Here is a 24,914-nt window from a genome sequence, read left to right as displayed (position 1 = left end):
GGGACGCCAGAAGCAGTCTATTCTATCAATACACAGTTGTTGGCCGATCCGTCTATGCAGTAAAAATTCATATCGTTACACGTTAACTCTCGCCGTTCGTTTAAGCAGTAGACTCCTTCAAGAAGCTGTTGAGGACGTGTTAGTCAAAGAGATCTAGGAAAGGCTGCAAGGGGTGGACGGGTACTCACGTGATGAGGTCGTTTCGGTCCTTCTCCTTCTTCAGGCCACCGAAAGCCATCTTGGTTCCGGGAATGTACTTCTTGGGGTTCTCAAGGTAGTCAAAGAGCGACTTCTCGTCCCATGTGACACCCTTCTGCTTGTTGGCGTCGGTGTAGGAGAAACCCTCAACCTGACCGGACTTGCGGCCAAAGAGACCGTGCAGAGCAGGGCCGACCTTGTTGCCCTCACCCTCCTTCAGGGTGTGGCACTGAGCGCAACGGGTCTTGAAGAGGTTGGCACCCTTCTTAGAATCACCTGGAATACTATGTCAATAATCGTGGTTCGGTTGGTGGCATGAGCGTGGTGGGTGTTGTGATGAGAACAGCGTCGGGGGGAATCGAGGCACTGGCGATACGGGGAACGGTTGAGGGCAATTCGATCTGTCATGATCCTATCGGCTCAGGCGACTGTAGAAGCCTGGTCTGAAAGCTTTGCGACGGGGATATTGCAATCTGAACATGACTCGCTAAATAGCGCAGGGGCTGCAGAAGCGGTGGATGTTCGAGAGTTGTGCAGTTGTCGCAAGGCATTTCGAAGACACGGAAGAAACAGCGCAGTTCCAACTCGACCATTGGAAACATGCCGGCGAATGGCGATGGGTACGAGAGTGTTCAATTGGCATCCTCCTTCCACGGGGGATGACGTGGTGTGTTTGTGTGCAGCTGAGGATCACGATCTTGGGGAAAGGCGTTTGGAGCAAAGTGACGTACCAGCAGAGAAACCACCCATTTTGACGGTTGTGATGTGTTTGTGTAGAAGTGAAAATGTCGATTAGGTATTAAGACTGTATGGTCCAAGGCAAGATGATCGTCAGGGCAATCGTTGTAGAATGTCTTCTGTTTTTCAGAGAATGGAGAAAAAAAGGGAAAAAGAATAGGATGCGCAAAAGTCGCAGGTGTTCTTTATTTCCCTGAAAATTTCCTCGGAAACGAGGGAGCTACCAAGGCGATGAGCTCAGTAAGCCCAAAGGAGACTAGAGGATTCCGCTGGACCCGCCGACACATGCCGAATCACAAGGCAAGTAATGGTCAGGCCCAGACCCGCTCAAGCCTCTGCCAAAGCCAAGTGCCAGCTCAGGTCTTTTTGCCTCCGGGAGAGATCGGAATACTAAAAATCTGTGCCAGTCAGTGTCATTGAGCTGCAGCACAGGTAGGTGAGGGAGGGAGGTTTCTTTTGCCTCACCGACCAGAAAATCAAACAACACCGTTGCCGCATCATTTCCGTAGATGCAGTCAGTGAGTGCACGTGAGAGCATCGCCGCCATTTTTTAGAACGCATCAAGGTTTAACAGTGCATTATATTCTAAATCTCGTACGGGACTATTTTAATTTCCTGCATCTTCGTATCTATGTAGGCAAAGAAGAGAAGTTGCAAAATGAATGTTGAATGTGCAGTTGCACTGTATGTATCGCGAGGCTTTCTCATCAAAGCAGCTTGGAGGTGCCAGCATAGTCAGCTTTGGTTGACCTCATCTCTTCAGGGCTCTGACCAAGAAACACGGATCATCTGCTCCCATGATGAACCAGAGAGACATTTTTGTTCCGCGACAGGGATCCCCAACAAGGCACGCGCGACCCCATGAACGCTTGAACGCGTCTGGTCAAGTTTGGCCCATTGGCTCATCCGCGTGGAAAACGTCGGCCCGGGGTCGAGCTGGGAGGTGTGGAAATTTGGAGAAACCACCAACTTCCATATTGCTTAGCGGCCACCGAGCGCATCACAAAGAAAGAAAGCATTGGGCAATGGTTGCTTGCACATATGAAATGAGCTCTGCAGGTCATATTCATGCGCAACGCGAAATGCAACAACAGCAATGAGTCACGTTCCCTTCTTGGTCGCTGCAATTCACTCATAAATAAATAAAAAGACTGCTCAATCAATTGACATAATATCCCAGTTGCATCAGCTGGAGTTTACTTCATCGACGCAGTCTTTTGTCATTGTCGCAAGACCTCTCTGATCGCATCATGGCCACCAAAACGTCCATCCCCCGATTCCTCCTCCCACAATACGGCGCAATATGGAGGACCACAGCTCGAACGATGCCTTTTCCCAGGCCGGCCAGCCTTGAGCTCGGTCAGGTGCTGGTGCGCTATGCATCCAAGACAGTAGCTGCGTCAAAGACCACTGCTACCAAATCCGCCACGACAGCCTCCAAGACCGCCGCGGCCAAGAAGGTCGAGGCTCCCAAAGCCGCCTCCACTAAAGCTGCCGCCTCCAAGGTGTCGTCTGTCAAGGCTGCGGCATCAAAACCCGCCGCCGCCGCCTCCAAGACCTCCAAAACACCAGCTGCAAAGGCGAGCGCCGCCAAGGGTGCGGCACCCAAGCTCTCAAGTACACCGGACCCCACCGCTCCGAGGAAAGCCGTGACGCCCGACCCGTCAAAGCCCCTCGTTCTCGAGAAGCCAGAGAGGTTCAACCCTCCGTCGCACGGTGCCCGGCTGCCGCGATCGACGCCAAAGCACTACGGTGGCGCCCCGACCTTTGAGGAGGTGCAGGCCCAAAAGACCAGAGAGTATCCGGGTCTGCCTCCGCCGCCAAACACATGGTCTCACTGGTTTATCAACAACCGACACATTCACATGTTCATCACCTTGGTATGAAATACAAATGAGAAGGCCCCATGGTCGATGCTATCAGAAAGCTAATCCTCCAACAGGGCACTCTGGTATCGCTGACAGCCTACACGTTCGCGGCAAAGTTCAATGCCACATCCCCGTACGCGGAAATGATACCGCCCATTTCAGAATTTCCCTCGCACCCAATCGACTATATCGGAACCTGCTTCCACGTCCTGCGCCTGCACGAGGAGCACATTTCGGCCGTCACGGCCGAGAAGCGCCGCCGCAAGGTCGACGATGTGGCCAAGCGCAACGAGTACCGCAAGGCCCACGGTCTGGACGCTGCCCAGGGTATTGAGAGCTGGAATGCGCCGGCAAAGGAGGTGGCGCCTGTTGCTGCCGAGGTGGAGGCGCCTTCGACTGCCCCAGTGGCTGAACAAGCACAGGCTACTCCCGAGGTCTCGGAGGATGGAAAGCGGAAGAAGTTCCTGGGCATTTTCTAGGTGCTGCCATTCTTTTGCAATCGCATCAAAGGTTCGCCTTGAATGACATGATCGATACTGCGGGCTTCATCATATTAATGACAGCCGGCTCCTATCCGGACGCATTACCCCCTGGGATAGAGGTTATATGATATCCTATGACGAAAGGACACAAGTTTCCTCTTTCTGCAGCATAGCCTGCATTGTGAAAGGGAAAGAATAATAAAAAACACATTTCATGACATACAAAGTTCATTTTCTTATGGAATCGCTCATCATCTCATCATAACACATTGACAATCAGGGGTATCAAATTTTTTTTTCTTGTTCGGCAGAAGATCTTAGCTTAGTTCTACTCCATCGAGGCCATCTAATACTTCGTCAGCAACGCCGCCCTTTTCCAGCACCTTTGCCACCATGGCGCTCAGCACGGCTGGCTTGATACCACCTCTGGGCGCTTTCCAGACACCAGCCACATCTGCCGTTTCCGCCTGTCGGGCGTCCGGGTTCTTCTGTGCCGCACTGCCGCCGCCCTGGCCCCACGCCGAAGCATTGACCGAGTTGGGCACGCCCGGCGGCGTCAGTCTCGAGGGCGGATCAATCATGCGGACCGACAGCAGCCGCAGCTTTCGGCTCGGCTGCGACTTGTCGTCCACGTCCATGGCGGCATCGTTGTTCTTGTCCTGCTGCACCTGTCCCTCGCCTACCGATACGGCCAGCGCCGTGTCGGCCACGGCCAGCTCCTCTTTGGACGGATCGAAAATGATGTTGTCACCGACGACCATGACTAGTAGCGTAATGGGCGGCATAGAGGTGGATCGGCTTTCGCTACCAGTGCGCGGGTAAATGTACTTTGAGGCGTCCCAGTCATCGTCGAACATGGGATCCTCGTCGGCCTCGGACTTGAGTCTCGGCAGGCGCGTCGAGAGAATGGCGAGATGTGTGGTTAGACTGAGCAGGGGAAGCGGGTAGGAAAGAGGTGGTGAGATGAGGATAACCTGGGAACATTGCCGCGCGTTAGTTGATTATTTTTCTTCTGCACGAATTGACTCGCATTTGAGAAAGCCATAACAAAGTAGCACGCCGGGTTGTTTTCAACTTACGTCAAGGTACATCTTCCAATGAAACCGGCGGTTGATCCATAACCGCCTCGTGAACTCTCCGTCGGCCAGAAGCGCCTCGCTGAGCATGGTCGACAGGAAGACGGTGGCGCTATCGTCGTCCCTGTAGCCCGGGACCTCGACGCTGACCTCTACCCAGTCCTTGGATCCCTTGATCTTGACTGTATCATTCTCCTCCGTCTCGGCCGCTTCCTGATCCTCGTCGTCTTTGGCCTCTCCACTCTTACTGCTGGTATTTCTCTCTGTCCGGCTGCTGCTGCTGCTGCCGCCATCTCTCATGTTGCCATTGGCGTCCTCGTACGGCGAGATGCGGGTCCGCTCGACCTCGGCCTTGACGCCGACAATGGCCTCGGTACCGTCGGCGAAACAGATGCGCGCGGAGCCATTGGTGCCGGGCAGAATGCCCGTCTCGGCCGTCAGCGGTCGGAATTGCGACGCCGTGCGACCGTCTGGCCGTATCGGTGGGTGCAGACTGAGGGTGCTGTGAAGATAGGCGAGCTCGGCGGGCGAGAGGAGGAGGTGCTGTGTCGTTGCCATTTTCTTTTGGTGTACTCTTCTTTCCTCTCTTTCTCTCTCTCCTCGGTTTGTCCTCCCGTCTACTTCCTCAGTTGTGCTGCGTCAAGCTGGTATTGAGCTTCGTCTCTCTAGTGTTCTTGCTAGAAACTCTTTGAAACTCGACAGACGGGAATGAATTGGTCTGCTGTCTCGTTCGTTCGTCGAATTTTCTTGAAACAAGGTTAAGCAGGAGCTGCTTTCCCAGAAAAATGCCACCCCAAAAGTGGTTTCGATGACGATCGCGAGGCTGAAGTGGGATATTTTTTTGTGAGCTTAGCTAAAGTTTCCCCTTGCGGGGCGCTGATTGGGTTTGGTACCAGCCGTTGATTTTTAGCGTCTGCAGATTCATAGTGGGGGGTCTGACTCTGGGTGGGGCGGCCGTCATTAATGTATGGTAGGATTCCTGGGGAGGGCTTATTATAGTCGGATATTCCGTTGGCATTCGTCATTCGCCCGAAATCCTATGAAAGTCTCCGAGCCCATATCAGCTGTCAAAATAGCTGCGAGTCCTTTTTGGAACAAGCGATTTCACCAAGTTCTCATAAATATTGTTATCATTGTTGGTGTTCTTGCTCTTGTTGTAGTCTGGTACATCAGAGTCTAGGGGCCAAAGAGGCCAGAATCAAGAAAAAAATATGGACAACATGAGATGATGCCCTATAAAGCTGAAGTAATCTTGGTGCTGCCCACTGGTTCATGAAAGCAAGAACCTGAGCATGGACAATAGCCCATTCTTATCACGGCCACATTTGCAGCTCCATCGGTCAGAAATTCAACCGACGGATTAGATTCACTACATGTGTACCCATCATGCTTCTGTACGACTGCTTACACGCAATAAAACCCCAATCAGGGTTTGAATATCAAGGATCGACCGCAAAAGTCGCCGGAATGCATCAGAGCGACAAAAAGAAAATTTGATTTGTAAGTCATCCGAGATTCATCGTTATGGTGACTTGTTCAACAAACATATTAAAAAAAGCACAACACCATGAAGTAATGTCTTGCGGAACCAGTTAGCAGGCCTTTTTTTCGCAACTTGATTCTTTTGGTCCTTTACCCAAGCCTCTGAGAGTCGCGCCCCTTTGCTCGGTGAATATCCTGTCTACCAGATTTTCCCAATTTATAATCCCTGATTTGTACAGATGCCCAAACAACTCGATTACATCACCACCATGCTTCACCAACCATATATGAAACTTTTCCCCATCTCCCTCCCGCCAGCGGACACGTTTGCAGGGCAGAGGGCTGTCGTGACTGGCGGGACGACGGGTCTGGGTCTCGCGGCGGCAGCACACCTGATCAACCTTGGTGCAGCCGAGGTCGTCATCACGGGGCGGAGCGCCTCGCGCTCGCAGCAGGCACTGAATGAGCTCTAAAAGATCACAAGAGGGCGAAGCAAGGGTCGCGCGCGTGCTTTGGAGCTGGACATGGAAGACTATACCAGCATTGTCGAATTCGCCGCAAAAGTCAAGGACATTGGCAAGGGGAGCGGCGGCGTCGACGTCGTCATCCTCAACGCCGGTATGATTGGTGTCGAGCCCAGAGTCACGGCTAATGGTTGGTATGTGCCCCATTGTCCTTGTCCATCATTTAATTCTTGTCTGTCATCTTGTGCTCATATTAATATCTGTTTGCTCGTCAAAGGGAACAAAATATCCAGGTAAATACGATATCAAGCATTCTCCTCGCGACTCTTCTCCTGCCACACCTCAAGGCTCAGCGTGCCTCGAGGTCCTCACCGGCTCATATCACCCTTGTGAGCTCGGGTCGCTTTGCTGAACCGAACATTGTCGACTGGCCCAAATGGCATGACGAGGGCATTCTTGCCCACTTCAGCAAGCCCGAAAACTGGCCCGGCAGTCAGGGCATGTATCCAATTACCAAGTTATCATTGCAGTATGGCTTCCGGGAGCTCGCTGAGCTGGCCAGAGGACCTGACGGACGGTGAGTTGCGTTATCCTAATCTGCGGAGTTTTGATAGAGTTCAGCTAAGAAAATAATGATGGGCTGTAGGCCGGATGTCATTATGAACACAGTCTGCCCTGGAGCCGTCAAGACAGATCTGAGTAGAGGGTATGCCGAGAATGGCGTAGCTTTTCGGGTCGCTCTTGGGATCTTTTCTGCCGTGTTCGCCAAGTCCGCGGAAAACGGCGCAAGGGCGTACATGGCTGCAGTGACAACAAAGGAGGAAGAGCATGGCAAGATGGTGCAATTCTATTGGAGCAACGCTCAGCTCGCGGCGTAAGTTTATCTCCATGTCTCAGACTCGACGTATATTACTAATCTATACGTGAACGAAAAGCCAAGAAGCCAAGAATCTCGGATCGGAAGCAGGACGTAGGCTGCAAAGTTGGGTGTGGGATGAGATTTGCAAGGAGATGGTCAGCAAGGTGCCCGAGACCAAAGAATTCCTGAAGGCCTAGACAATTCGCTCATGATGGGAACGAACGGAGAATTGTTTCCAGAGTAAACTTGGTATGATTTTCCTTGGTCGATTCGAGTAAGGCAAGAACCCATCTAAATCTTCAAGTATCAATCTCGCTCCTGACTTTGCATTTTGCTGGACAACCTTGTTTGGCTACTTCGTTTCGGTGTCTCTCTTCTTAATATTCAAATACCCAAGATCTCCACATCGCAGTGACCTCAGATTTTGCACCCGTTCTTGATTTCATGATTGATTTTAGTGCTGGCGACAGGGACCATCATGTGTCTCGGCGTCGAAAGTCCAGTGCCCATTGCAGCAGGAGTTCCGGGCCCATGGCAGCCACCATGTCTGCAACCATACCCTTTGGCGCTTTTGCGTCGGCGATATCCTCATCATCCCACTGGAAGAGGTCGCCCGCGGGCAGGACGCCATGATTGAGTCGTACCGGTATGAAATCAAGTGGGGCCTGTCGCAGAATGTCTATAGAAGGCAAGCCGGGCATATTGCTTTGAAGAAGTGATATACTTTCGTCTTCATCCTCATCTTCGTCCTCCGCGTCATCATCCACATCTTCCACGCCTCTGTTATCGCCGTCTTCGACGTCTGGCGGGTTGGAATCTTCGATGACCATTGAAGTGTCCTCAGCACCTGGGACAGTCTCTAGGGGAGGTCTAGGTGACCCATCTTCTGACAAATGCAGATACCCCTTTCCATCAAAGAGCTTCAAAGTTTCACTATTAAGTGGCTGCCAGACATATCGCTCTGGATCCAGCACGAATTGTGGCTTGAAGTCGATCTTGTACCTCATTTTCGGGCAGGTGTGAATATAGAAACCCGAATACCAGTAGCGATATCCCTTTTCCGCTGCCAGAGCAATCTCGTGCAAAGCTCCGAGCTTGCCTGGCTGATATTTGTGTATCGACTCATGATAGAGGAAGTACTTTGCACTCACACATTCTGGGAGCAGGTCCAAAACGCCAACTGCAACCAGTTTTCCATCAAGACGATAACACTGGTGGAAAGAACCAAGCTGCCTCTCCTTACCAGCTTCTGACCGCAAAATCTCGCTTCGCAGTGGCGAGTCACAAAGGAAGCGCTGGAAGCCGTCGCGAGAAATGTCCGACGGGCCTTCCTGATGTACGATGCGCTGATAGTTTTCAAACACTGCATACTTCTCCTCAGTGAAGATGTCGGGTTCCAAGGTGACCTCAAAAGTGTGGGCTGGTTGTGGTGGAGTTTGCAGGCGCTGAGTTTCCGCCTCGTGGATGCGCTCTACCAAGTCGAATTCCTGCTTCCGGCGCCTGGACTCTTCATGAGACCTGGGATAAAGGCGATCGGCCTGCTTGATGTATTCGTCGCCAAGAACAAACTTGTTGAAACGGTTGACGGCTGCTCGCTGGTCCTTTGAAATGTGGGCCTGTGATGAGTCCAATCGCAGAGTATAGTGAGGACAGCAGGAATCGCGCTGATTTGGCCTATAGAGCAAACGACCCGAGCGCCTCCAGCATCTATCTATCAATGACTGATAGAAGGCAGGGGTCAAAGAAGTCGCTCGCACATAGAATGAATGACCTAAATCAAAGACAAAATTAGACCCCTCCTCGCTGAAGATAGAGGATAGAAGACGGTAACATGGTCACCACCACAACTGCAGAATGCAATACATGGCTCCAGCGGGCACGACATGATATGCAGTACATGTCGGGCAATGCGCTTGATGGCCATGATTCTTCTACATTTCTAAGGGCACACAGTGTTACACACGTTTTTGGGACTGACCGGTCTGAGGAGAGCGTCGGCGGCAGTACCCGCAAGTGGACGACGATGTGTAGCCTGTAAGCGACTGGTTAGGAAGGAAGGTTAAAAAGCTTTGACAGGTTTGCCAGTCAAGTGGCAAGAAACATGGCGTCGTAAAGGGGGCCGAAGTAGGTGGTATGAAGGTTCGTGAAGTTGTAAGTCATCAAAAAGGATACGCAGGGTAGTATCTAGGCGACGCCAGCGATTCGGTAGAGGTTGCCGCAGACTACTGCAGGCGACCAGTTCCCCATAAAAGTACATGCAAGTGTGAGCAGCCAACAGCGATCACTAGAAGCCGCACGGGTTCGGACGGTTGGGTGAGGTTGTGTGCGAGTGTTTTGATGGGAAACTGGGGAGCTTGCAGTGACGGCATGCGGTTTACTCACCGATTGGTGTTAGGTATGAAAATGCATCTTCAGGGATTGTCTGCATGCCAGTTGTAGCCATGATGCTTGTAGAAGAATTGTCGTATTTTGTTTTCTCCCCGTGTTTTTTTTCTTCCTTTTTTCGGTGATGTGAACGTCTTGGATCGGGGCGCTTAGGAGTATTCCGTATGGAGTAGCCTTGTCAAGTCAGAACTAAAAGATATTAAATACTCTTTTCTCTACACTTACTACTGTAGATTATTCCAGAGATGTTGGCGGGGTTTGCGTGAGCCTGAAGTCAGAGGGCGCCACTTTGCTGGGGATGGCCTTCGTCAGCGAGCCTGCATTTAGCACGGGCAGACAGGGCTCCGGGATTCGTCTAGTGGAGAAGACTGCTCACGAGCTGCTTATTGACGATTTGTGATGTATGAATGCAGATTCAGTGCGTAGGTAGTTGGGCGACCAGAAAGTCGTTCCGATGGAAGGCTGTGTGGACAGGACAAGAATGGTTAGATCAGCATCGCAACGGAGTTCCAACAAACAAGTGGCGGAAGCGATGGGTATGTTGGTACGAAGTAGATGGGTAGGCCGATAGTGATGGTGAAAAAGGAGGGGCTGATTGACTATAGCACGGCCCGTTGGAACGCTTGGGCGCGAATGGCTGGGCAGAGCCGGAGCAGAAAAAGACAGATGCCAACCCTGATGATTCAGCAGCTCGTCTGCCAATGGGTTCGCCTGGTTCTTTGTAGGCTTCGGAAACTGATCAAGTGGGTTGAAACCGTCTAGGTGCTGGATTCGGCCGGCCGTTGAATAATCTCTGGACGTGGGGTCGAGCGAAGCGCAAGCAAAAGCAAAAAGACGGAGGCGTGTACAGATATGTCGTGAGGCCCAAGTCTAAGTATCGGGCTCCGTCACTGAAGGGAACGAGGGGGCGGTCCGCTTGGTTTCGGTGCTGGCCACTGGTATGGATAAGGCTTGACAGAACTAGACTCGAGCCCTAGATTCGATCCCGGACACTGACAGAAAAGAAGCGATTGAGTGGACTGCCGTTCACGGATTTCTCGCATGCATTATGCAGGAGTGCCGCGCCAACGATAGCCTAGACCTGATCTTGTCAGCAAATGTACAGACAGATAGGATGTTGCTTGAATGGAAAGAATGGAAAGCGGTGTAACCCGAGCAGGGCAGCTCAATTCGACTGGGCCCCAAGCAGAATCATCAATTCCTGCATCCCCGGACGCCTGGGGCCCGGCGAAAGCAGAAATACTATCGTCAAGATTGGGATCTCGCATGCGAGTGATGTCATGCAAGCAGCTTGGGGAAAAGAAAAACGTACTCTACTACTTCGTGTAGATCGTGACCTTTGCGGGATGTTTATTCAGCACCTCTTTCCACGATGCCATCAGATCAGTGTCCGTGGGGACATGTAGGTAAGGAGACGAAGACATTTGAACTTATTACGTAGGTAGGTACCTACCTACCTAACCTTGTAGTACATACTATATGCAGCCCCGCGATTGACCCCCCTTCCGCAATTGCATGATTGAATATCCAATACTACATATAGGTATATTATAATATTCCCAGTGACGGACATCAATCTGCAGCCCAAGACGGAGGAAATGCATTTGAAGAGCCGGACGAACCATTAAGCTGTCACATTACTTACTTACCTACATGACCTGCCTACAGGCTCCCCCCTACATAATCTTTTGTGTACTAGCAGTCGGCCGAGCCTGTGGATTGCAGCAATTACGGCTTCTGCTCTTGCTACGAGCAGTGATTAGCTGACAGCCACTGTCCGCCTTCGTCATATTGCATTTTACAACGGACAAAATCGGGACATCTGTAGAAACAATACCAAACATAACTCTGCATTTTTTTTTTTTTTTTGATCACGTCTGTCCGGGTGCCCCCATCGTGGTGTGTAAGCTTCATTGTTCAATATTTTCCCGACGCTTACTTACACGTACACGCACGAGCCATGGCTTTCTTGTTCTTGGTACGCCCGTCCCTTTAACTTTGGAAGGGCATGCTTGCATTAGGCCGTGGGGGTACATGCCAGGGTGAAGTCGGTCAACTGGGCGGCTGAGATGTATAATTTTGCTGGGTGAACCGAGTGGTCCGTCCTGTCCATATCAAAAGCGGGAGAGACTTATACAAAGAGATCCCCAATGCCAGAAGATGAATAATGCACTCGACTTCTTATTATTATTTTTCCTGCATAGGTAAGTACTCGTCTACCACAAAGAGACAATTGAACATGTAGCACGGCTTGCCAAGAGCACTTGGCGAGCACTACCTGGACAAAGAAGCGAAAAGAGCGGAACGGAATGTACCAGTAGTAGAAAAGCATGCATGCATACCTTTCTACATGGCCACACACCTTAAACCATGCCATATAGTATTTTAGTCCGGCCCAACTGGGCAATCCGAAAGGCAAGGTTGTCATACATGGCTGTGGCAGAGCTGCTTGGCCGGTGATTCACGTCTGCCTTGAGCTTCCTCGTCATGTGGCGGTATCCTGAACGTAGATTCTTCATCGGATAGGTCTTCTGTAGGCTGATTCACAAAAACACACGCATTCAAATGTACATGCATGCGTAGCCGCTGATGAGAGACAGATGTTCGGTGCCGAAGACGGACGTCGATTAGGGGGTGGCCTGACGGTGAGAGGAAAATATGCCCAGCTGTTGGATATTTACCATGTATAGGTAACCTATATTACCTAGTAGGGGGTTAGTCTGTGACCCGTGCTAATTTATTTGATCAACTCAGCACGTATGAACTGCAGAGCCTTTCGAGGTCCATGTAACGCTCCATATACGGATGATTGTCTAGACATAATGGTAAAATTATCGAATATACTAATCATTGTGTGCATAGTGTTGGGATGATTTTATCTCAATGTAGTATGGGTGTGGATGGATTCAGCTTGCTTGCGTGATGCAATAGTGTGGAGCGCAGGTACGCACTTGGGCGTGATGCGATCCTTATTACAATTGACCACCCCTCGCTCGCTCCATGAGTATTCTCTACGAAGTCATTGCCATTGCGCCTGTCTTTCTCTTGAGGTTTCCCACGCAGCAATGCTCTTGTTTTTGGCCCAGAAGCATGCCAGTCGTTTTCGTGCTGGAAATATGTATGCCCTTTATTACACCCATTAACTGCCTGAGGCTATGTAGGTAGGTCTGGTAGAGATAGGTACATGGTAAGTCATGTATGTACAGTATACTCCGCACCTACCCTACATACCCCGTACTCGCATACCGAGATTGACAGTCGCGACATGGAGACGCGCACACGCGATGCATCTGTACTTTGCCCTGGGCCGGCCAGGGCTCTCAGGACTCATCAGTCCAAGTAGATCAAACCGTACAACGGTACCGTGTAGCAGCAGCAACAGATGGGGAAGGGGGGATTCTTTTTTGGTCCACAACTTACGGTAGACCCCCAGAACATTTAGTTACACACTTGTATCCTCCGAGGCACGGTACAAACCTACCTGACATTAGACAATGTACTCGAGGCTAGCGGAGTTTGCCCTGGCGCTGTCTGTCAGTAGGGTCTTGGTAGTCATCGTTTAGTATAAAGCCCAAGTCTAGTTTCCCTGCCCTTCTGCCCCTCCATTTCCACCATGGCACGAGACATCCCAAGTACTCTGGCCCCCCAGAGCGCTCAGCTCCGACCGCAAGCATCTTTTGCCCTGCTCGCTAGCAATTCTTGTCTGTCGAGAGTTGTCCTCTTAAGGTTTTTCTGAGTCCTACTAGGCGCTCTTGATTTTCTTTTCACACAAGAAAGGGCTTTCTGCCTCTTTTTGCGTTACAATTTGTCTTCATTGACGTGCCCCTCGATCGGTACGGAATACGCAGGACAAAGACAGGAAACCACTCTCGTCACGGCGTGCCCCGCAGTCACGAAACTCTCCCGCACCTCGACGTAGCACCCAATAATTTTTTTTTTCCCCTTCGCAAACCCAGAAAAAAAAAAGCGCCCCGGAAACGCCGCGCCAGGCCTCAAAGTGGTAACTGTAAGGCGTCCTGCCTTCACCTTACCCTGTGATTCTTTGTGTGCACAACCTTTCAATTGCACTCCTCGAGCACAATAGCCTGTGTCCATGCGGATGCAGAAGAGCCTCAACGCTAGACCTCGCTCATTTCCCTGCTGTCGGTTGTTGGACAGGCACCGCAACTCAAACCCTCGTCCTGCGCCGAACCAGCTACTTCTATAATTCTGCGGCGCCCAACTCTTTGAGGATTTACCTGCTCAACGCGCCCAGAGGCTTCCTACAAAACCCACGCCGCAAGCTCGTTGCCCGATTCTCACTGCCTTTTCGCCTTTTCGATCATGCAGCAGAACAGCCTTTGAGCCAAGTTTCTCCCCCCCCCTTCCAGCTATAGTCGGTTGCTGAAGCGCTCGTTTCTTTGAGCGTTTCTGCCGTCGGCTCACCTCGGTTTCGTTGCCCATACACATAAGCAGAGTCACTCGGCTTGTTTGCTTTTCTACTTCAAACACCTTGACATATCTCCTCCACAATGGCGTCCGGATCCTCGTCTTCCAACAGCCGCTCGATGGAGTCCCGAACCGGCCGAGATAACCAGCGTAAGTGCGACAATGTCATACTCCAGAAAGCCCATTGCGACATAGGACATTCTCCATTTAGCCATCAACAAGACTAACTTGTAATATGTACAGGTTACAACTCCAAAAACGAGCGCTTAGTTGCCGGTGTCGTCCCCCTGACTGCGGACAAGAAGTACGTGCTCCTTATTCAGTCGACACGACGAAAGGGCTGGGTCTTGCCAAAGGGAGGCTGGGAAATCGACGAGGAAATCACCGAGGCTGCTTCTCGTGAGGCCTGGGAAGAGGCCGGTATCTCGATTCAGATTGACTATGATCTGGGAGAAATTACCGAGTCGCGACCTCCGAAGAAGCACTCCAAGGAATCGAGCAAATCCCTGTATCACTTTTACGAAGCTACCGTCGTGAAGGAGGAAGTCGACTGGCCTGAGAAGCACAAGCGTGAACGTCAGTGGTTCACCTACTCACAGGCCAAAGAGGCCCTTTCTGCGCGTCCGGAGCTGCTAGAAGCCCTCACTCGTTCCACCATCAAGCGGTAGTATTGGGTTTTCCCTCTAATTCCTACTTCCGCCAGCGATCATCTGTTCCAGTGCGAAATAATTCACGGCTTGAACGACCATCTCCTATCAGTCTCACAAACGATGTGAGACACGGGTTCCAAAAAATTGCATAGATCAGACAAAGGAGTTCACGGTTGCATAAAGGGTTCGGTTTCTCAAAAACACTATAATCTCGTCTCTACTCTAGAGCATTTGTCCCAGCAGGTTCTCTCCCCCTTTTGCACAATATGGGACAAGTCTTCAGATATTCTACCACATGGAAACCCTCTACGACTCGACTAGACCAGTCACATCAAATCATCACAAAGACGTTTTATTGGTGACCCTGATCGGCATTGTTCCTTGGGGGTTCATATATATTCGCATGCATTTCCGGGGCGTTGGTGGCTAGAGTCACTTTGATAGAAGAATTGGGGCACAAAAAAAAAAGAGGAGAGAGAAGTAAAAAGTGATTGACAGGTAGAAAGAGGGGCTCACTGGTAATTTGAGGGCAGAGGGTGTGAAGAAAGGCTTTGGCTGTGCGTCCTTACCAAAGAGATGGACAGGCACTTACTTTGATTTGCAAGTGGACAGTGGTTTGCCGACCACCAAGTGGGTTGCTCTATATAAAAGCACATCTGCCAGCACAGCATCTGCCAGCACAGCATCTACAAGGATAGCAATTGACCCCTCGAGAGTGCAATACTTCTTTCGTCTGGTTTGGGAAAATGCCTGAAAAGGACTTATCAATAGGAGCCTGACGCAGCTAACAACATACTGGGACCTGTCTGTGGGCATCTGTCGTACGACCAGGTCCATAAGAGATGTCGCGGCAGTTTGGAGATGGGAGTCTCCATCGAGCATGCTACTAGCTTGTGCTCATGTGTCGACGGCTGTTACAGGGAACTCATAGCCACAAGTTTGTTGCGATGTGACATACGATGAGCAAGACCTGCCCCCTTTTCTTCCCGATCGAACACACACACATATTCTCTCACTATGGCTTATTGTTTACAAAGATCACAGGCATGTGTCGTCATGATGTAGACACTGAGCAGGGCGGCCGCCCTTGTTCGGGTCAATCAGATCTGGCATCAACCCGCACAAGATCGGCGCCACCGGACGTGGTCATGGTTATTGAATGACAGTCGGGTATATCATGGAGGATCATCTAGTACTGTTGCTCCGTGCTCTTCCTCTGGTGTCCTAGGGAGAACATGGGAGCGGACTTGGGCACTTGGCTCCCTTCAGTGCCTCGGAGCACCTTTGAGCCATTGAACTGCTTGGGAGTTGGAAAGCCTGGACACGAGCACAATCAGTCGAATATCCGTATCGACAAAGTTTGTTGGCATTTGGCCAATCACAGCAGATGAGAGCCAAAGGTCCTTGGGTGTTGAGCAGGAAGCGCCGTGAGTATCGTACCTTGAGGGTCATGTACTGATTATCGCTTCGTGTCGACAGAAAGGCTGGAACTCTGAAGTCCTTGCGTGTCAGCCGCGTACTGGATATCATGGTGTCGAAGCCCGCAGACTCGTTGCTGGCAATCCCGGCCTTGCTCTCGACGTCATCAACTCCGGATATGCAGTCGGGTAACTGGAGAACGAAAAGTTCTTTTCATTGTAAGTGTCCCTGGCTTCCTTGAGGAGCGTAATGTGCGGAAGCACCGCCGAGTCACGGCCAAGCTCCCAAACCATAAATTTGCGCGCCAATGTCGCACCTTACCTTTTTGCCATTTTGCTGTGTGGTGTTTTCGTGAGCACGAAATCGAAACTGGTAGAGGAGGAATTCTGCTGCTTCCGTTACAAAATGGGGTATCCGTTATAAGGTAAAATAAAATGTCTGCTTTCAACAAACCACAGGCCACAGTGGTGTAGTGGTTACCGCTCCGCTCTCCTAGAAAGAAAACTTGTATTTCTAGCTCTCTCTCTGTCTGGGCCCGTCCTCATCGAGGGTTTTGTTCGATCTCCAAAAGCCGTATTTTTATCTTTATTTCCTCATCCTCCTATTCCTGCTTTTGGAATTATTTATTCTTTTTGTGAGGTCGATCGGTTTGGCAAATCCTAGCTTTGAATATCACCTGTAAGAAGCATGGCTTGGACGAACAAGATAGCGTATTGAACCAAAGAATAACAAAATCCAATCGAGAAGAGTGCGAGGTTTGCCAAGGAAGGCTATTGAAAGTGGTTGCAGAAAAGTGATTCAGTATGGTATGAGACACAAGAAGAGACCCAAAGAAAGACTGGGAAAAGAGCAAAAAAGGAAAGGAATTCATTCCATTGTACCTACAAAACACGTGTCAGTCTGCTGCGAATCTTGGTATTGAAAGTTGGTGAGTGCAAAAGAAGAAGAACAAGAAAGAACCCAAGACGGTCCAAGAAGACTTGTCATCTAGGCAGAGAGATTACAGATGGACCCAAGACGATTTGCTAAGGGGGGGACTGGCTCTCTAACCTGAAATGCTACCCATGAAAAGCCCGCGCTGTCCAAGAGATAGGAAAAGACGGCATCGGTTATCTCGGACGTCGGCGCTTACAAACAAGCAAGAATAATTCCTTCTTAGAAACACAATCGCTGTTGTTGTGTGTATGTGTATTGTGTTTTTTTTTTTTTTTGCCCCCGGCCAGGGACCTCGTGTGAAATTAGTTCCAGAACTGTAATTATTTGAGCAAACCCCACAAGCTCAATATCCACCATAAATGTTCCCCTTGAGCCTTTCCTCTTGAAGTCACTATGGAAGGAGTATAACCTTTACAGATTACAGGGGGTTTAATGTCCTTTGACCCGCATTCCCATGTTATGACCGGACTAGTTGCTCTAGATCTCTTCTGATTTGCCAATTTCGTGGGGGGAAGTTGGACTAAATGTCCTTGCTTGGCCCACATGTCACATGGTCTGTTTGTTATAGTATCGCTACCCCCTGGACACATTGGCTGGGGGGCTCTCTTTTCATCCCCCTTGAGCCTCTTGGAGAAAAAAAGGCGCGCGTTATATTGGGAGTCAGTCAGAAGCCACATGGTTTCTTTATTCATTGTACATAAGCGGTGTATGTGCGTAAGTATGTGTGAGAGGGAGGGAGAGAGAGAGTGTGTGTGTGTGGCGCTCGGCCGGGGGAGAGACATGGTAACAGTGGTAAGCTAAGGACTAGATAGGAAGGCTTGATCAACTTTGCTGACGTGAAAAAAACCACACCCACACACAGAGAGAGAGATCCAGAGGTGAGGGAAACAATGGGTAGGGAGGGAGAAAAGAAATCCCACCCCATATGCTAGTCTATCTCGTCCGATACCCGGGGCTAGGAGGGATCGACACGGCCGCTTCGGTTCAAGCCGAGCTCGTGATATGTTACCCTGAGAAGGGGAGGGGCAAAAGATGCTCATTCAGATGCCAGCCCGGCACACGAGGTGGTTGCATGGTTTTTTCTTTATCGCCGAGCTGGGTCATGTATGATACGAGGACTTGTTGACTTGGATCTATTTTGAAACCATCATGAGATGATACCCTTCTTCGGATCAACGGTAGGTATATACTAATCTATCAGATAAGAGGGTATGTGTGTGTGTGTGTGTGTGTGTGTGTAAGTATGTGTAAGCAGATATGAAAAGTCTCGACTCTTAATAGACCACGCACACGACAGCGGAACAGAGGTTCCAAGTTGGTATGCAGTTCGTTCCGCGCCCAAGTCGCCGCGCTGTGGTCTTGAGAGCACAGTTGAAGGTGTTGTCCCGTCGACTTTGTTCATCATCTTGGGTAAACAGTTCGGCGATTGGAGAAGAGGCAATGATTCCAGACTTTCTCTCTTCAACCCACCCTCTTGACAAGTAAGTGGTTGCGCCGAGAGGACCGACTTCCGGGACGATAATGCCGGTCGAGATTGGACGAGGTCTCGGCCGGGAGGGAAGGGCACTCTGCCCTGGGACTGGACCCTTTGGACTGCGACGCGGCCGGTGAGAAACGAGACCCAGCTTCGGTTTCCTTTCCCCACAGTCATCTAGACTCACATGTTGCATTTCCCTCTCTCTGTATGTGGCCCAGACACGCGGGTGATCGGCTAGAGAGACAGAGAGAAGGGAGACATGGAGAGGAGAGAAACTCACGTGGCCGATGTGAGAGAGAGGTCTCGATTGGGATATCAAGACCGGCATCACGTGTATTCCTACCCGCAAAGACCGAGACCCACCGAGAAACGACGACGACGACGACGGTACGCCGGTACCGTTGCAACGGGAGAGAAACGGCCTTTGGGGGTGGGCCACAGCGATTATGTACGATGGCGGATCGGCTATCCATCCAGTCAATGATTGCGTGGGATGGGAAGAATAAGGAGGAGGAGGACATGTTGAACCATGGCCAAGACAACAGGCGAGGGGGACCCTATCTGCATATTGAGAAGCGAGAACAGAAAAAAGACAAAATGTCTTGGAGTTGTATGTGCACGTGTGTTGCGTGTATGTGTAAAAGGTCACTCACTACCTACTCACAAGTGGACCAGCCGCCAGCGGTTTTGGCAGACCAAACAGGCATGCGAATACAGCATGTTGGCAGAGAAGACCTGGGCAACAAGAATTAGGCGGGGTGCCGGCCTCAAAAGCTCATTCTCCGTGTCTAAGTATAGTCGAGTCCACTTTTCTTCCTCCCCCCTGTATCTATTCCTGTTAGGCCATGGGCTTTTTGACTCTTGACCATGGACTGAATAGGAAGAGCTACTTTGAAGATCTTGTGCCTATACTATAGCGCATTTCTTTGATGAATCATCCATATACTTTTTTTTTTGCCGAGATAGTGTCTTCTTCCATCGGTCGGCAACTACAAATGGAAGAAGAACGATTGAGGTTAGGCCTCGACTGTTCTGTCCCAGCCAACCACGTCAACCAGCTCGGCAGTGCTGTAGTGCCGTGACTTTGCCGTGGCCAATGCTTGGGTAGCAGATATTTCTTGGGTATTGGAGGGTCATGTTATAGGTTGTAAAGTGGTATGGTTACCTCGTCTTGGCGCAACCTACCTGTCTTGGCGACGTATTGCCGGGAGGAGGCGAAAAAGTGAAAAGAAGAAAATACTACTACAGCAAGAATAAAGTGCAAAAAAGATGGCCGACGCGGCTAAAGTGCATATGATGATAACAAAGGATCCAAGGTAACGAATGATACTATTCGGAAACCGAGCACGGCTCCGAAACCAATGAGTCCGTCCATTAGTCAAAGCACGCAATACTTTCAAACAAACACAACAAAGACGTTAGTTTGTTGGAACACACGCTAGAGTCTGATATTTTCTCTATCCTTTTTTCTTCTTGAATCCATACCCAACGCAACGCTGATGAAGTGACCTTGAGAGTCCAGACAAGACAAAATGCGCCCCCCCAGTCCCCTGGGCACTCGCGCTACTGTTTCCCAGTCGGGAAGGTGTGCGCCCACCCCAATGAGGCGGGAGATGCTCAATTAAGCGACGATAGCAATTTACAAGCTTAATTTGATACCTGCCTAGCCAGTGGTGCGTGCATCTCTATTTCGGATGACAGCCGAGAATGGGTGAGAGAGACACTATCTTTTGTCTTGACTTTCTTGTCTGTTACTCTTGTGTCTTGGGCCTGTCTTGGGTCGACAGTTATTGGCAATGATCTATTTACTATTTTCTTTTTCTTAACCCGCGAGCGGAGGTGTGGGAATCCTACATTACAGTAATAAACCACATCCTGGCTATGCACGCTATGATTATAATATCTATGGCGTGATCTGCATCTCAATTCCCCTCTTCTCTCGTCTGCCTCTCTACTCCTCTCCCATCCCATCGTCTATCAGGATGAGCAAAGTGCCGCGCCAAGCCGATAATTAGTTCAACTCTCATTTACATCTCAGCCTATATCATACTTGGTCTCGGCCTTGTTCGGGGGACTCTAGTTGAAATAGCTCCATTCCCCTCCCCCTTAGTCGCTCGTTGATTCTATCAGAGGAGAAGGGGCAGCAAACAAACCAGAAAAAGAAAAACATTGGCTGTCTAATAAGGGAAACAAAAAGGCACAACAACTACTTTTCCCTCCCTCTCTGGCAGCAATGCTCGGCTTCATCGCCACCTGGTTCACCGCGGCGACGGCCATCGCCGTGGTCTTCTTCAGCAATGCGGCATCGTCATTCCCGACGCACGTGTGCGCAACCAATGCTGCGCCGCAGGTGACGCTGGATCTGAACGCGTCGGTGCTCAACTCGGGCCCCCGGCCGTGGGGGCTGGTCTACCTCAACGACACCATTGCGCTGGCGGCCGTCAACTTTTCGCTCGGCGTCCTCGACGTCTCCGAGCTCCAGCCCAAGCTGCTGAACCTGCTCCCCATGCCGCCCTCGTACTACATCGGCAACGACGACTACAACGAGGACGGCTATGGCTTCCGCGACATCAAGCTCACCGCGGACAAGGAGAACGCCTATATTGCGACGGGCTACGGCGCCGTCATCTATGATGTGCCGCGCGCATTGGCCGGGCGCAACGACTCCGTGGTCGGTGTCCTGAGCAACGGCGGTCTCACGGGCCGCAGCTCTATTGAACTGCAGATTACCGCCGACGACAAGTTTGTCTTCGTCAGCCAGGAATTTGGCGCCAATGCCACGCTGCAGCGCGGCGCCATTGAGGTGTACAACATTACCCGGCATGAGAACCGGACCGTCGAGAGTCACTGGCGCGGCGTCATCGCCCTTGGCTTCGCCACCATTGGGCAGCAGTTCTCGACCGACCACAGCCTGCTGTTTGTGACGAGCGAGATGAACGGCACGGCCACTTCGCTCAACGAGACCTCGGGCATCATCAGCGTACTGGATGTGGCCAAGCTGCGGACGTACGTGAACCAGGCCCTGATCAAAAAGGTCGACGCCGGCTGCCACCCCGTGCGCGCCGTCATGTCGCGCGACGGCCGCCACCTGTGGGTGTCGCAGCGCGAGGCCAACCAGGTCATGGCCTTTAGCACGGCCCAGCTGTCCGACAATACCTCAACCAGCGCCCTCGTTGCCACCGTCAACACGGGCACGTCGCCCATTGGCATCACCGCCGTTAACAACCACATTCTGACGGCCGACTCGAACCGCTTCGGCTACAGCAACGCTAGCACGGGCATCACCGTTGTCAATGCCGCCGGTGCCATCCAAAACGGTCGCATCAGCTTCCCCCAAATCCCCACGGGACCGTTTCCGCGCGCCCTCGCCGTCAGCCCCGACAGCAACACTGTGCTCGTCTCCGAATTTGACGGCGGCACCATTCGCGCCATAGACGTCAGCTCCTTGAACGCTCTAAGTCCCTAGTTGCATTATTTATGATTAGAGAGCATATTTCCATATCTGAAATCAATATTGAATTTTTATCCAGCATTCTGGAAACGCCGTGCCATGATTGGTGATGTCAAGTACTTGCTTGCTTTGTTTCAGGGGAAAAGATAGAAAAGTGGGAAAAAAGGAAGCTGCTGGGAAATATCGTGATTCATGAAACCCTCGTATTTATATCATTGCAAAACTAGCTCCATCCGTTATCTCTAAGCTTGACGAATTTGCTATATGCATGCGCCGACACGGACGGTTTGATCGTCTCCAGGGCATTTAGCCAATCCACCTCGGTGAGCTCGTCGACACCGTCTTGGTCGAATCTTTCCACACCAGCCTTGGCAGCAGCGATATGCAGGTTCTCCAGATCGGCACCACTGAATCCGGTACACTTTCGGGCAATCGGTTCGAGCGCCTGGAGCTGTTCCTCGGTATAGGAAGGAATCACATTCCGTACCCGGGTCTTGAGGATATCAGCCCGTCCCTCCTCGTCGGGCAGGTCTACAAAGATGCTCGTGCCCAGTCGGCCAGGTCGTAGGATGGCCGGGTCAATCATGTCTGGTCGGTTGGTGGCGCCAATCACGTACACGCCGGCCCGGCCATCCATGCCATCGAGCTCGGTGAGGAGCATGTTTACCACTCGGGCACTGGACTCGGCAATGTTGTCTCCACGACGCGGCACCAGGGCGTCCAACTCATCAAAGAAGAGGATGCAAGGTGCTGATGATCGAGCTCGAGTAAAGACCTGACGCACCGATCGTTCGGATTCACCGACGTATTTGTTGAGCAACTCGGGTCCCTTGACCGAGATGAAATTGGCTTTGGCCTCGTTGGCCACTGCTTTGGCGAGCAGAGTCTTACCGCATCCAGGCGGGCCCCAGAGTATCACTCCCGAGGGTGATTGCCAACCAAACTTGGAAAAGAGGTCGGGTGTATCGATGGGCCGAATGATGGCCAGTGATAACTCTTTCCGGACGTTTTGCAAAGCACCAACCTGAGCCCAAGTCGTGTCTGGTATCGTCGTGAATCCCTCTCGCTTTGCTGATGGCTGGACCTTTGACACTGCTTTTACAAGATAGTCTTGCAAAAGTCCTGTGCTCTCTTGGCTAATAGTCTGAGTTCCGACAAACTTGTCGGCTTCTAGTTTCCGGAGAATATTTGCGCGTCGAGGTGGTACGCCTTCGTAGCTCTCTCCGCCTTGTGACTCCAACTCCTGAATAGCTCGCTCCTCGTGCTGCAGCATGGCGCGCTTTAACATGTCAGCCTTGGCAAGGGAGACGAGGTCTCCCAAATCAGCACCGACGAAACCCGGAGTCATTTTGGCCACGACCTTGAGATCCACATCCGGTGAGAGCTTTGATTTTCGGGTGAGCGCCTGCAAAATGGCCAATCGAGCATCCTCGTTTGGTACGCCAATGTTGATTTCCTGATTAAAACGACCAGCTCTGCGCAGAGCCGGGTCAATGCTGTCGGGTCTGTTTGTCGCAGCAATGGTGATGACCGGCTTGCCGTCTGTCTTGTCCAGGCTCAATTCGTCCATGCATGTAAGCATCTGTGCCACTATACGCTTTTCCATCTCCCTCTGTGCATTTTCTCGCTTGCCCATGATGGCATCAAACTCGTCAATAAAAACCAGGCAAGGCGCAAGTGTCTTGGCTTCATCGTAGAGCTCTCGAATCTTCTTTTCAGACTCTCCAGACATGCCGGCGATGAGAGCAGGGGCGGACACGGGAATATACGATACACCGATAGCTGCAGCAAAAGCGTTGGCGAGCATCGTTTTTCCACAACCAGGGGGGCCATAGAGGAGAATACCGCGCGACGGATTGAGATCTGCCTCCAAGTATGCGCTGGGGTGTCGCATCGGACGAGCAACTTCCTCATAAAGGAGCTCTATAGCATCGTCCATGCCGCCAATATCTGCCAGAGATACTCCAGTCGCTGGAGTCCGATCCACGGGCTCCTTCTCTTTTGACTGCCGTGTCCTGGCCTTCTTGGGCTTGGGCTCTCCATTGGGTTGCCTGTCCACAGTCACGACAGCAGAATCCACGGCCATTCCGTTGGCTGGGGTTGCAGTGCTCCCGGTGGTAGGCTGTTGATCTGACGTACTCGGCGAACGCTGCCTCCTTGCCACATTCCAGGATTTGGTGAGCTGCTTGTTCATAAGAAAGTAGTCTCGTTCCTTGGCCTGGGGCGTCGCACTCCCCGAGACGTCGTCCATGGCCTCATCTTCATCGTCTGCCTCATCCTTTTTGCGCTCTTCCTTTCTAAAATGAAGGACGCGATAGATGGAGTCCTCCAGCGGCTTTTTCTTCTCCCGAGCCAGGCTGGAGTTGGATCGCTTGATGGTATCATAGACGGCAGACACGGTGAACTTTGGCGGCTCGCCAGTCCTGGCCGTCTTTTCGGCCTGATCGTTTTCAAGCTTGATTACGATCTGGTAGATATCGCGATCCAGGCGCTGCGTTAAAGCCGGCATCTTGGAAAGCGGTTTGCTATTGTGAGTGGGCAAATTGCCGTGGTCGATTTCATCGCTTTGGGTGAAAATGAATTTCGAAAGAAAAATCGGCCTTCCGTGAAAATAAAGTGGGGCCGCTCTCTCAATGGGGGGTGGACCCTGGATTCTCGCCATGCAAATCGTTTATGGTATGCTTTTATGACCCTGCTCGCCCAACATTGCCACGCGTGAATCAATGATGTTATGAAAATGGTCTATAACAGCTGGCGAAAAAAAAAAAAAAAAAAAAAAAAAGAATTTGTAGAATCTCAAGAAATCTGCATGGCATCTATCTTTTGCAAGTGACAGACGCGCACTATCATACAGTGCACTTGATATATGCATACAGAGCATATTTGCCTGGAAGGAGAATAAATTTCCGTGAGCCTGCAAGATATAAGCAGGAGAGAAAGGAGAGTCTTGTTTTCCAAGTATATAGTAAAGTTTCACTCCGTCAAGTAAACATCCTTATAC

At 51.1% G+C, this 24,914-nt stretch overlaps 9 protein-coding genes across 9 annotated transcripts; 4 read left to right on the top strand and 5 right to left on the bottom strand.

The window, feature by feature from the left end:
- Window positions 1–100: 100 nt before the first annotated feature.
- Window positions 101–948, bottom strand: PFICI_08606 (Cytochrome c; the record flags this gene model as incomplete). Its single annotated transcript, XM_007837187.1, has 3 exons — window positions 101–125; window positions 189–474; window positions 930–948. The coding sequence occupies 3 exons, from the start codon at window positions 946–948 to the stop codon at window positions 101–103; spliced, it is 330 nt and encodes a 109-aa protein (XP_007835378.1).
- Window positions 949–2,186: 1,238 nt separating this feature from the next.
- PFICI_08605 (uncharacterized protein) lies at window positions 2,187–3,283 on the top strand (the record flags this gene model as incomplete). The annotated part of the gene is made up of 2 exons (XM_007837186.1): window positions 2,187–2,816; window positions 2,879–3,283. 2 exons carry the CDS (start codon window positions 2,187–2,189, stop codon window positions 3,281–3,283), a joined length of 1,035 nt encoding a protein of 344 aa, XP_007835377.1.
- A 320-nt stretch (window positions 3,284–3,603) lies between these two features.
- Window positions 3,604–4,920, bottom strand: PFICI_08604 (uncharacterized protein; the record flags this gene model as incomplete). Its single annotated transcript, XM_007837185.1, has 2 exons — window positions 3,604–4,260; window positions 4,366–4,920. 2 exons carry the CDS (start codon window positions 4,918–4,920, stop codon window positions 3,604–3,606), a joined length of 1,212 nt encoding a protein of 403 aa, XP_007835376.1.
- A 1,193-nt stretch (window positions 4,921–6,113) lies between these two features.
- On the top strand, window positions 6,114–7,364 carry PFICI_08603 (uncharacterized protein; the record flags this gene model as incomplete). Its single annotated transcript, XM_007837184.1, has 5 exons — window positions 6,114–6,263; window positions 6,321–6,502; window positions 6,586–6,885; window positions 6,955–7,182; window positions 7,244–7,364. The coding sequence occupies 5 exons, from the start codon at window positions 6,114–6,116 to the stop codon at window positions 7,362–7,364; spliced, it is 981 nt and encodes a 326-aa protein (XP_007835375.1).
- Window positions 7,365–7,643: 279 nt separating this feature from the next.
- On the bottom strand, window positions 7,644–9,091 carry PFICI_08602 (uncharacterized protein; the record flags this gene model as incomplete). The annotated part of the gene is made up of 2 exons (XM_007837183.1): window positions 7,644–8,938; window positions 9,007–9,091. The coding sequence occupies 2 exons, from the start codon at window positions 9,089–9,091 to the stop codon at window positions 7,644–7,646; spliced, it is 1,380 nt and encodes a 459-aa protein (XP_007835374.1).
- Window positions 9,092–14,063: 4,972 nt separating this feature from the next.
- Window positions 14,064–14,648, top strand: PFICI_08601 (uncharacterized protein; the record flags this gene model as incomplete). The annotated part of the gene is made up of 2 exons (XM_007837182.1): window positions 14,064–14,130; window positions 14,224–14,648. 2 exons carry the CDS (start codon window positions 14,064–14,066, stop codon window positions 14,646–14,648), a joined length of 492 nt encoding a protein of 163 aa, XP_007835373.1.
- Window positions 14,649–15,819: 1,171 nt separating this feature from the next.
- On the bottom strand, window positions 15,820–16,160 carry PFICI_08600 (uncharacterized protein; the record flags this gene model as incomplete). The annotated part of the gene is made up of 2 exons (XM_007837181.1): window positions 15,820–15,947; window positions 16,013–16,160. The coding sequence occupies 2 exons, from the start codon at window positions 16,158–16,160 to the stop codon at window positions 15,820–15,822; spliced, it is 276 nt and encodes a 91-aa protein (XP_007835372.1).
- Window positions 16,161–20,695: 4,535 nt separating this feature from the next.
- On the top strand, window positions 20,696–21,928 carry PFICI_08599 (uncharacterized protein; the record flags this gene model as incomplete). The annotated part of the gene is made up of 1 exon (XM_007837180.1): window positions 20,696–21,928. The coding sequence occupies one exon, from the start codon at window positions 20,696–20,698 to the stop codon at window positions 21,926–21,928; it is 1,233 nt and encodes a 410-aa protein (XP_007835371.1).
- A 208-nt stretch (window positions 21,929–22,136) lies between these two features.
- PFICI_08598 (uncharacterized protein) lies at window positions 22,137–24,422 on the bottom strand (the record flags this gene model as incomplete). The annotated part of the gene is made up of 1 exon (XM_007837179.1): window positions 22,137–24,422. The coding sequence occupies one exon, from the start codon at window positions 24,420–24,422 to the stop codon at window positions 22,137–22,139; it is 2,286 nt and encodes a 761-aa protein (XP_007835370.1).
- Between the last annotated feature and the right edge of the window lie 492 nt (window positions 24,423–24,914).

Source organism: Pestalotiopsis fici, assembly GCF_000516985.1.
Source record: "Pestalotiopsis fici W106-1 unplaced genomic scaffold PFICI_Scf_6, whole genome shotgun sequence".
In the NCBI taxonomy this organism is placed as follows: domain Eukaryota; kingdom Fungi; phylum Ascomycota; class Sordariomycetes; order Amphisphaeriales; family Sporocadaceae; genus Pestalotiopsis; species Pestalotiopsis fici.
This window is presented reverse-complemented; position numbering and strand designations above follow the sequence as displayed.